We start from the raw sequence: 12459 nt of genomic DNA on the forward strand, positions 1-12459 counted from the left end.
CTCAAGGAGCTATAACTCTTGACTGAGGCAAAAATAAGTGAGCAAGTGCTGTACAGCAGTGAGGTACTGAGTCTTGAAATAAGATGGTAACAAAATTAAGGCACTCGTGAAAATGTAGCAGGTTTGTTTTTTAACATACTATTCTGCAGAAAAGGATGCTGACAGAGAAAAGGCCAAAGTGGCTGGGACTCTATCTGAAGTAAGACAAGGATTTTTTAAAAACCCCTGATGTCAAGAAAATCCTGACCTTCTTCTCATAGAGCAGATTTTCCCTTCCCAGACTCTCCATCCTACTTGTTTAGGACACAGACTTGTTCCTCTCATAATTTTGCAAATGAATTGCCCTGGCTAAAATAGTCAACCATCCATGTCTCTCCTGGCTTTGAAGATCATCTTTCTATCATTGTAATGAATACTTGAGTCGCTTCCCAATAACACTGCACATGGCAACCAAGCTTTTAACACAGGCGTTTGTCTAAGCCATCATAAACATTTCACTTTCTTTCCTGATGTATTTCCTGTGAGTAGGCTACCACTCTCTTCCTTCTCCACCTGCTTCTCTTTGTCTAGTTTGTTTGTGTTTGTTTGTTTGTTTGTTTGTTTGTGATTGAGTCTCACTCTGTAGCCCAGACTGACCTGGAACTCACAGCCTCATCCTCCCAGTAGTGCTGGGATTACAGGTATAAGTCACCATGCCAAGCTAAACTTCCCATCTTTTGAGTCGTTTTTATACATCACAGATTTTTTTCATCCATTACTTCTGCATCTGATCAGATTCTATACTGTGACTGGGATCACAAATCATTCTGTGTCCCTCATTGCACAGTCTTGACTCAGGAAACACTTGGTTGAGTCATATCACCTTACAGAGAAGTCCCAGTTACTCTCATTGTAGCAAACTGGGTATCCAGTGAAAGCTTTTTCTAATGCCAGTGTCTTCTGTGTTTAGAGCAGTGTGTTGCCTTATGGAGCAGAAACAAAAACACTGTGAGGCTTAGGCATAGGCTGTCTTCAATTATATAAGTGTATGTTAAAAATCCTATTGTCCTGGGATAAGTTTACAGTGTATAACATGCCTGTCTTTATTTTTTAAGATTAATTTATGTTTACTTTATGTGTATGTGTGAATGGTTGCATTCATCCATTCACGCATACACCTGATACCTGACCACACTGCTTCCAATAACCTAAATCCATGTTTGGGGATTTATTACTAATCAGTTAGCATGGCAAAAAGATGGGGTGGGGTTGGTGGGGCTGGATTGGATAAGTTTGGGCAGGGTATCATGGCAACTCCCATTCTGAGCATACTATATTCTATATAGAAGTAGGGAAAGCCTATGTCTATATCTAGAGTCTTATAATCACATCACTATTACAAAAGTAAAACAATACAACAAAATCGACCTTCTGAGACCTCAGAATAGCATCTGTGCTAGCCACTGCTCTCCATTGCTGCTGCCAGGAGTCAGCAGGAGAAAAGCTGACCCACTGGCTGGAGTAGCTGTTCCTCATCACCGTACACACAGGAACGTTCCCTGCACTCAATGTTTGAAATGCATCGGTGGTTCTTTTTTATATCTTTAATAATTTTTTAAGCATATAATTGGCTTAGTAAATTTCCTTCCTGAGAACGAAAGTTGTTTAGACTTTTGTCTAAGTAGTCGCTGCTGCATTCCTCACATCTTTTAGTAGAGTCCCCCCAGATGCACACTAAATGTGGACAGGACTCCCTATGCTGCTGTACGAAGAGACCCCAGAAATAGTGCTTGTCAACAAACCCATGATCCCTACTGTCTTTCCTCTTACTCAGCTGTACAATCCCACCAGCCTCCCAGCCATCCAAACAATAGGGTTAAGGATTAACCATGCCATTCCACACTTACCTCCTGCCTGCCAACACTTACCTTTCTCCTAGGAGGACTGTTTCCAGAGCTCACAATCTTATTGTGAACTTGTTGATTACCTCCCTCCTGCACTCATTCCCCCAATTCCCCTCACCCCACTTTTTCTAGCTTCCTGGTCCATGTGTGCTCCAGGCACCTTAGTGACTTTCTGTGTGTTATGTAGCAGATGCCTGGAGATACCCGTTCCTCAGATCCTAAGCCAGTGCTAGCTGAGCTCAGTAGCACATGTAGGCTTACTGAAGGAGTACAGTTCTTGTTCCAGGGTGGTTAGGAGATGTGGGGTTGTCTGGCCATGCTGCTGCTTGTGAGGCAGTCATGGTGGGATGGAAGATTACTCCAGTTTTCCAAGATCATATTGCCTCCAGATAGCTTCACAATGCTAATAAAACCTTAGTTTCCTGGTAGAAATGCTTCAAGCTCAGAATTGATCCTTTCAGGAATTCTAGGTATTCTGGAACAGTCTGTTTCATAGTGGCAAATAACTTTTGAATAGTTAGTTATTCCATGAAGACTCAGTCTAATGAATCATGTGGCATGAGTTAAGAGTAGCTTCAGTGACAATACATACAACAGATAATATTGAACAATTCTTTATTCCCTTTCCCCACCCCAGTAGCAAGAGTAGAGGAAACTCTTCTAGAATGGCCTCATTGTAACATCCTCTGGGGCTAGGACTTCGTGAGCCCTCATGCTGTGTAATTACATCCAGGGGCCTCCAGTGGGCTGGTACCCACAATCAGAGTTCAATCAGGGCAATGCTAACAGTTCCCACACCATATGCTTTACTTCTGCCTACTGTGCCAAACATGTTCTTCTTTTGTTCCCCAAATGTCCTTGGGCTGACTACAACCACCTTCCTGACTTCAAAGATCCTTGGCTATAGCACTATGGAAAGACTGATGGGTGATAATGACCCTTCTCAGCCAAGTAAAATCAATGAATGCCTCTGCTGTAGATGTGGTCCAGGCCCCACCTGGAAGAACACATCCCTTTCAAGTCTTCTATAGCCCTCTCTTCCTCTTCTATGAAAATCTCTTTTCTTCCCAGACACTCTGGGCCCTCTCCTCTAACCAACTCACCCCATTCCCAAACAAATTTTCTCCCCCTAGAGCCCTGTGGCATTCTTCCACAATGGCCAAGGGAAATAGTCTGCATTAATTCTTCATATCTCTATGCATCAAGATTTCTACCTTATTTGCTACATTTCCAGATTAGTGCTTACCATAAGTTGGTCTTACTGTTGAGCCTCACCTCTGTTGCTAGTGTAGAAAATTTTCAAGCATATTCAAGCAGAGAGGTAGACATACAGGAAGTCCTCATGTATATGCTACCCAGCTTTAACAGCTATCAATATGCTGATCCAATTCATCAAAATCACAAGGTCTCTCCCTATCCCTCCTCATCACTATTAATGAATTATTTTAGACCAAATCCGAATACCACCTGCACAAAGTTCAGCAGACATCTCTAAGACACAAGAACTCTTTTAAAGATGGCCATAAAACTTTGCACCAACTAAATTACACCAAATGTTCAGCCACTATTCACACTTGTCAGATAGACAGTATTTTTTTTTACTTGAATCAAAAAACAAAGAAAAACCTATGCATATTTCATTTGGTTCATATTTCTACACGTCTGTTAAAATTTATTGCATTTCACACACAGACACACACAGACACACACAGACACACACACACACACACACACACACACACACACACACACACACACACTCACCTGGGAAGGGGCTGTTTCCATTCTGGCTTTTGATGATTGTTCCCATCATGTGTTGAATACTCGCAGTTCTAACATGTGTAAAATGAGTTCCCACCTTCCCCGGTGACGTCATACTGTTAGCACTAAAATTAGACACTTCTGCAAGTCACCTTGCTCTATTAAGCAAAGAAATTGATTTTATACTGTTTTATAAAAAGAAACAAAACTTCCCAAGCCAATGCTCGCACATACATTTATTAAGAAGCAGCAGAGTGATATGTGTCAGCCCCTCCCCTTGAGTACAAACTTCTTTATTGGTGTGTAACAAGGCCCAAGGGCTAGATACACTACATAATCAAAATCAAATGCTAGCTTTTTACAGACTTGGCCCAAACAGCACAACCCAAAACTGCAAGAAATCTGAGTATTTCATATCCGTGTTTTTATTATACTTGACATATACATTTTAATTGTAATGTTTCTTGCAGATCCACATCAAAAAAATCCCCAAAGGAGAAGGAGCTTTTATTCTAATTTAGCAGAAAGCACAGGCATCAGCAAAGACAGCTGCTTTTCATCCATAAATATGTAAAATGCATGCTATCACCCATGGGCTCTACTAACATGCACATAAGCATTGGATGGGTTTCCACCTACTGTCTTCTCTTTATTCTGGCTCCTTCTCCTCTTCTGAAAAGTGGGGGACAGATTTCTTTGCCACAACATTGTCCAGCCTCTTTCCTTGTAGATAGGGATTGACACTCTGGAAAAAAGATGTATGTTTTGGCATTACATGAGAACTTCAGATACAGAGCCTTTGCATAAGTGAATGAGAATTGTTTTCTGACTATTGGGTTAACAGGAAAATAACACCCACCTACCAAATGATGGCTCCAGTGAGCTGGTTAGTCCCTTAGTGCCCCATAGTGCATACACAGTCTCACTGACAGATGTTATTAATAGTGTTTTCCTTATAACCAGAGTGTTCTTGATCAAATGCAATGTAAACTTTTTTATTGTTAGATTTAGCTAAAAAGTTTGGAGTGAACTTGGAAAGATTCTTACTACTAACTTAGTTACCAGGTCTTGTGTGAAAGAAAATGATTATTCTATGGTCCTATTTAAGTGGGAGTGAGACTCTGAAATGCATTAATTACTCTTACAGAAAGCATTTTCAAAAGAGAAGACAAACTGGACCAAGTAGGAATTAGTATTCTAAGACTGGCTGTAGCTCAGTCCATGGCTGCAACTCTTCTCTGTAAGGATTCTGTTGAACAGTTCATTAATGGCACCAGCAATCAATTCCAACTGTCTCTCAGTCAAACTCTAAAGGTGAAATAAAACACAAAGCCATCCAATGGCCTTTGTTTTTTATTTAGCCCATTATATTCTGGAATCACTTTCATCTGCTGATGTTCTGAGTAAGTCAAAGAGTTTCCAGTGCTTCTCTAATAATATCATTTTTTTCTTTGAGGTTTGGATTTGAACTGGTAACCAGAGCTTTGCACCTTTAGTGAGTAGGAAACATTTTGAACATTTTTGGAAGGTATTTGTTTATTGAAGTTGCCTTCCAGCAATGGAACAGAAATAGAAGAAATAGGCTGAGGTAACAAATGGGAGCGATCCTATCACAGTGCTAAGTGCCCATGAACAGATTGACACAGTTCTTGTGTGGGCCTGTTCTGTGTGACTCTTAAAAGGTGATCAGGCATGTTCCAAAAGACACGGGATGGAGCACAAGAGTTGCTCTTGTCAATGTTATTCACATTCTGGTGTATGAACAGGTGAATCAGCCACTCTGCAAAGGTGACTCACAAAATGGAAACTACAAAGGGAATGGAGTCTTTACATATTTGGAAAGAGGCATGCCACAGAAAGGCAATCATCCTTAACATACCCAAAATAGTATTCTTTGTAAATTGTCAACTAGTGTGGTCTAGTTGACAGTCTGGCCCACTAAGGACCTATGAGTAGGCAAACTTAATGTGCTTTATTTGGGGCTGGAGAGATGGCTCAGAGGTTAAGAATACTGACTGCTCTTCCAGAAATCCCGAATTCCCTTCCCAGCAACCACATGGTAGCTCATAACCGTCTATAATAAGATCTGGTGCCCTCTTCTGGCATGTAGGTAGAATACTGTCCACATAATAAATAAACAAATATTTTTTAAAAAAATAAGAAAAATAAAAAGTATATTCAATATCAGAAGCACTTTTCTGTTTTGTAACAATATTAATTCTTAAAACTCTCATATGTTAAAATAGAATATGAGGTATTCATGTTTGTCAACTTCGGACTACATAGCTCATAAACTGTTTAAGATAACTAGTAGCTTTTAAATGGTAACAAGATAATACCTACAGAGCTAAAATATTTTTAAAATCACTTAAAAGTGCATTGATCTTTTATTTGTGAAGTGACTTGGTACTCAAATGGCCTGGAGTGACTATAAAGGTCACAGAAAATGACCTAGGGCTTTGGTTGTAACTTTAGAGATCGGTCCTCTTGCTAAGAAACTTCCATGGTGCAAAGCAAGCTGCCAAGACCCAGACAATTTCAACAGTTGTGAGGAAAGGGGAAGAGGGGGACATCAGAGTCAAGCCTCAAGAGTTTCAGATTGATGTTCAATTAATCATGAATTAAGTGCTTTGTTTTAAGTGTGTTCCAAAAAACTCACAATACTGTCTATGTATGGTTACTATTGGTTACACGTGATCATTATTCATCTGACAACTGGAAGGACAGCTTAGGATGCATCCTGGCATGCTGTCCTCTTCAAATCCTCAGTAGCTGGTGAGCTTCACTGGAGTAATCCCTAATTCTTCAAATACCTGAACTATGATTTCTTTATATTGATTCATGTTCCAGAGAAGGTGGTTAAGATCTTCAATCAGGAAGGGAATAGCAGCTTATGTGTGGTGCTGTGGAAGGAAAGTTCTCTTTGCCCATCAGTCTAGAGCAGCCCGGGACTAAAGGAATGAGAATGGACTTTGTAGATATCTGAGAAGACAAAGAACTGACATCTCAGGGTCACAGTGACCCTTCTTTCCTTAAACTCTAAGCCTTGTCTATGTGGACGAAGTTGATGCCAAAGTAAAAATCCTTTATGACATATGTCTTAGCCAGAATTTTGAATTTCGGTAATTACTAGTCTCATGGAAATGTGACCTAAAGTCAACCTAAGCTCCTCAGAGACTGGGCAGAAGGCATGGTGGGCCAGTAAGTAAAGACAATTAAAGCTGCATGCTAAGTTACTCATTTGGGGTCAGTCATTGGTCTTATTTGGAAATGTCCTTGTTGTACCATGGGGAGATACTCAGGCCATCTTCCTGGTAAATTCTGTGTATTCTGAGCTCCTAGAATAGAATTTCTTGATGTTCTCTCAAGAATGTATTACACCCTTCCTGTCACCATCTGCCATTGGAAGCTGTAATCACCAAGAAAATCCCTAATAACTCCATTCATTCTCCCAAAGAAGATCTGTTTCCAGATGTAACAGCTTTCTGCTTCTTGCATAGGAAATTGCCTGTGGATCTGTGTTTGTCAAGCAACCCAGGGGCCTTGTGATTAATACCGAGACGAGAAAACTCACACTTAAAGCATTTTCTTGTTGTACTTGTCCAAGCTCTTCAGATGGGCCAAAATTGCCACTAATTAGATCCCCAATTTTTCCCAAGATCCAGGTACTTGCTATTCCAAAGTAATGGTCAGTGACATTGGGTTGGTTTGTATATTTTAACTGAAACAGTTACTATAGTAGTACTTTACTATGTAATAGCAACATTTTTACCCCTCCTGTCTGGACAGATAAAAGAGTTTACCAGGAGATTAGCAGGATGGATATTGATCACCATTAAGTTTGAGGTCTTTAAACATGCACCAGAAACCCAATGTAACCCTGACATTCAGATTTATACCAGACAACACCATATAAGGAGTAGCAAAATGCACAACACAGGGGCCTAAGGTCCATTTTGGATGATCCTCCAATGAGACCTAACTAAGGCTGTACCAGACAAGGCAGTCAGCAAGTAAGATAAGGCAAAATCTTGTGATTTGCATAATGGATGCAGATGTGTGAGCCATTTCCTCCACTGGCTTACAGAATATTTGAGGAAAGTCATGCCCTAATACTTTCCCTGCACACTCCTCCCCTGCATGGGTAGGAGACTATTCTAACCTACCCTATATGGTTGCTGGCCAGAAGGGAAGTAATGAGTGTTGCATAGTTTTCATGGAATACTCCTAAAGCCCAGGGAGGAGACCAGCCCAGAAACCAAGGGTATATATGCTGGGTGTGGCCCTTGCCATACATGACTTCTGTTCTATTCTTTGCAATTGCATCAGAAAAGTTTCTGCTACTTCCCCAAAACCAAATGTTTCAGTTGCCCCTCTCAGAAACACTAAACATCCCAGAAACACCCAGGTCCCCATGTGACTTACCCTCCGCTTCCGCCTCTGTCCTCCCTTCATCTTCTCATAAAGGAGTTTCTTGTTCTAGAGTGCAGAGAAAAGAAAACACAAATGTAGAAGTATGGATTGAATTTGGTTAACTGTCTATTTTAAAGCAACACTTGGTGTGTCCTCTGGTTATTTGCATACACATATTTTGGAAACAAAGCTAGATGAAAGGAATGTCGTGTCAGAATGATAGACCACAAGAGAAAAGCTGGTGACTGCATTGCTTTTCACAAAGACCTCTGCACTGCCTCAAGGCACACAGTGCCACCAACAATCTCATAAACAGGGAGAGATGGCATGCTAAAATACCAGGGAACGGGAAGTTCGTCTCCTCACTTTGAACAGCTTTTGTTTAAAATAAATAACTTTATCTCAGTATCTAATTCCCTTTTTATGAACTACACACATGACTGTTCTCTGGAGCAGTGTCTGACCATTAACAACAGTCTTCCGTGTAAATAAACGAGACGTTGACTTCTGTAGCCATCCCTCCCGTGGCTCAAGTTAGTGCCCCATCAAGCCAATCACAGAACCATTTGGTCTATAACATTTTTAATAGAGTGAACCTTTTAAAAACTGCCAAAAAATCTCTTGGCAGAAAGGAAAGTTATGTTGTGTGTGTTGAGGGGGGAGGCCAATGCTGTTCTGTTACCACAGTTTGTATAAGTGTTTCCACATACTGCTGGGTTTCAAACACACGGTGGATTTAAATGAGCTCTGGAATATCAGACACATGCTCAACACATTTCTCTCTGGTTGAGATTATAAAAGACAGAACACTTAACCTGAGTGTAAAACCAAAGAAAGGGATTTGGGTGTTTTGCTTGTGTTATTTTATTTGATTTTCTAATCATAAGGAAAATAATGGATGAAAGACAATTCGTCTTGCTGTGACTCCAGTGCCCTAACGCTAACTTCTAGAAAAAAAACAATTGATAGCTTTCTGCTGAGGAGCAAGTTTATACAACATTTGTATCCTCTGAGCTGTTTGGTTATTAACAAATGCTTAAATGGTAGATTTGAAAGTGAAAATGACAAATGCCAAGAAGGAGCTTCATGATTTTCTCGTTCATTAAAACCTACCACCTGCAATTTATGATGAATAGCTCTGCCCAGCCTCAAATATCCAGGGGCAGGGTGTGTGTGCCAGAAGAAGCATGCCCATTGCCAGAAACACCAGCATTGGCCAGAGCTCCTATCTCCGGCTCACTTGGGGGGGGGGGGGGTGGAGTGGATCAAGTAAGTATCAGGAGGGAGAAAAGGCAGGCCTGCTGACCATTCCCTTGAGGAATGAGAATACTGTAGTTGGTCTCAACCTCAGTGTCTGATTGTAAACAACTCTAATGCACACAGAATGTTCTGGATGTTCATGCCAGAGTTGGGAAGGAGGTCGGGGAGAAGAGGGTGAGGATAGTGACTGCTCATATACATCACTCTCTCCAGCCATCTGAACTGAAGGGAGGACAGAGGGTCTCGCAAGGTGGTGCAGTGGGACCCACTGCCCATCAGACCTGGCACAGCTCCAGGAGGCTGCAAATGAGATGAAGGCAGCAGCATCTCAATCCCCTTTAGAGCTTCTTGAGGAAAACTATAACCAGAAGTATACATGGTCTAGAAGTCTTCTTCTCAAAGATGGTTCCTGCTTTCCTGGAGACCTGAGGTCAGGACCAGCATGTCCATGCCCCCTCCTCCCTCCACGTTGAATATGTCTGGGCCTTCTCCATCAGCTCTGTATCAGTGTGGATTTAGTGGCGGGATTGGCATGTGAATGAAAAAAAAGTACACAAAATGAATTAAAATAAATCAGCTACCTCTTCTGACATTTATTTGCTAGTTCCTTGGGAAGGATTGGCCTAAAGTTCTAGGAAAGCAGCTAGTTTAAGTTTACTAAAGGGCTTTCCGTTAGGTCATCAAGGTTTTGGATGACCAGTTCTATTCCTAAAGGACCCTGGGAGATGTACATCTTCTTGAAGAACTGTCTGATCATAGGGCTAGGCTATAGGAAGTATAAAAATTAATGATGCTAAATATTTGATTGGGCCAGAAAATAAGAATATGTTCAACTAAGTGCTCAAGTTGGGTTCAAAGGAAGGAAATGCCAGTTTGAAGAAATTCCTACTTGCCAATTCAGGACATTTTCAACATCAAAATTAGCAACAATGAATCTATAGAGGTGCCAAATAAGTGAGCATGTTTGTAAACAGGGAAGGAAGCAGCGGAGGCACTGCATGAGAGTAGGATGCAAATGGAAAAGAGCAAGAAAGCAGGAAGCTCAACACACTGCAGCTGTGGTTATAATGGAGTCTGGTAAATCCAACAGCAAAGGCAAAATGCATTGGTTAACAGCCTCATGGAGATCAGAATATTTATAGTCTCAAAGTAGTTTCCCATAGGTTAATTTCAGATGAAAAATGATAGTTTTTTTTTTTTTTTTACCAGAGAAACAGAGATAGCACTTTACTAAAGGGAATGAAATTCCCACAAAGAGGAGACAAACTGACACCATGTACCCCCATGATGCAAACTGATAAGGATACCTTTAAATAGCATGATTATGAAAAGCTTAAAAAGTTAATCTCAGGCTAACAGAGAGAAGAACTGTTACTCCCAGAGCTGGGGACAGTGAAGGAGATGGAGAGAGCATAGTGACAATCCAGGTCCCACACAATTAAGGAGAAATAAGTATCAGTGTGCTTTACCACAGCTGAACAACCATTTTAGGAAGCAGTGTGTTTTAGAACAGTGGGGAGTACTCTGGACATGTTCAACATATAGAAAAGAACTAAGGGGCTGGAGAGATGGCTCAGCAGTTAATATTGGTCACTTTGCCAGAGGACCCAGGTTCCATTCCCAGCACCCATATGGCAGCTCCCAACTATCTCTAACTCCAGTTCCAGGGAACCCAGTGATCTCTTCTGGCCTCTGGGCATCCTCCATTTACATGAAACACAGACACACATGGGGACATATCACCCATACACATAAAATAAAATAAAATAAGAAAATTTTAAAAAGAAATAAACACACTCTGAGGTTATAAATATGCCAGTGACCCAGATCTGACCATCACACATGATGTGTGAGTACATGCATTGACATGTATAAAATGCCACACTCTACTCCATAAATATGTACAATTAGTATGTGTCAAGTAAAAGAAGACATAAAATACATAACTCAAGTCTAATGACATGGAAACGTAAGACAAACCAGAACTGGAGAGTACTCCAATATTCAAACATGGTGTGGCCATGCAAGATAAACAAAGTCGGAGAGGGACCACACACTCCTCATGTCTCCCATGGCTCACCTCAGGCTTTGATCAACTATTGATGAAAGCTGTACAAGGCGCTAGAAAAGGTGAAACATTTGAGTTTTGATACACCGAGGAAGTACGTTAAGAGTAAAGGCTGGCATCAGCCTTTGGCCATAGGCCTTGAGGATTGTCAGTGAAGGTGAGGAGAGTTATATCAGCCTTTGGTCGTAGACCCTAAGGACTCTATTTAGCTATATATACTACAGTGAGGCAATCAGTCCTAAGATTGGACTCCAGAGGCCATAATATGAGGGATGAGTCATGAAGAATGTGTGTGTAATTATTTTTATTAGGCATTTTATTTGTTTACATTTCAGATGACATCCCCTTTCCTCATTCCCCCGTGCCCCCAGAAACTCCCTATCCCATCTCCCCTTCTCCTTTTTGCTTTTATCCCTTTTTAATTACATGCAAGTATTAAGTTCAATTCTAGGTTGGGGAACTAGCAATGCAATAGATGCAAATAGTGAAGGGTGTGTGTATTTATAAAGATGGAGTTCAATTCCTAGCTCTGTCAATCACAAGCTCTGTGTTGCTGAGCAGGCTACCCAGACCCCTGCCTTGCATTTTCTCCTTTATAGATGAGAGTGATGAGGGTGGGCAGCCTGGATAAACTGATTGAAGCAAAATATTAGCACAGTGTCTGGTGTGTAGTGCAAGTGTTATAAATATTAGAATTTCTTATTATATAGAAAGTATTTGATGTCTTCCCATTACCTACCACAGGGCCCAGAGGTCATATGGTGTATATTTAATAAACATGTCTTGATTTAGTAACAAGGGAAGAGCTGTGCAGGAAATAAGACAGACACACTGATATTTGTAATGTGGAAATCTTGCTAAAGATGCAACTCAGCTCCAGATAATATAAAAAACAGGGAGGCAGTACTGTCAAGGAAGCAGCAGGGACTTGTGTGCCATTTATTTGAGAGATGACTGTTTTGCAAGTTGAAAGGATAGTTGAGTTGCAGACATGCTTGAGACTCCTTCTATATAAACAGCCAGGCTGCTTTGTGGATCCCGGCTTAAAAAAGCAATAGACACTCAGTTAACACT

General features: G+C 40.9%; 1 protein-coding gene across 2 annotated transcripts in view; it reads right to left on the reverse strand.

Annotated features, from left to right (window-relative positions):
* Nucleotides 1-3865: 3865 nt before the first annotated feature.
* Nucleotides 3866-12459, reverse strand: part of Scg5 (secretogranin V) — a 45705-nt gene continuing 37111 nt past the window's right edge. For both annotated transcript variants that reach the window (XM_034495330.2, XM_034495329.2), the window contains exons 5-6: nt 8070-8123; nt 3866-4389 (exon numbers count right to left, since the gene is read on the reverse strand). In XM_034495330.2, coding sequence (XP_034351221.1) covers nt 4294-4389; nt 8070-8123 — 150 coding nt within the window. In that variant the 3' untranslated portion in view covers nt 3866-4293. The remainder of the gene's footprint in view (nt 4390-8069; nt 8124-12459) is intronic.

Source organism: Arvicanthis niloticus, chromosome 2, assembly GCF_011762505.2.
Source record: "Arvicanthis niloticus isolate mArvNil1 chromosome 2, mArvNil1.pat.X, whole genome shotgun sequence".
In the NCBI taxonomy this organism is placed as follows: domain Eukaryota; kingdom Metazoa; phylum Chordata; class Mammalia; order Rodentia; family Muridae; genus Arvicanthis; species Arvicanthis niloticus.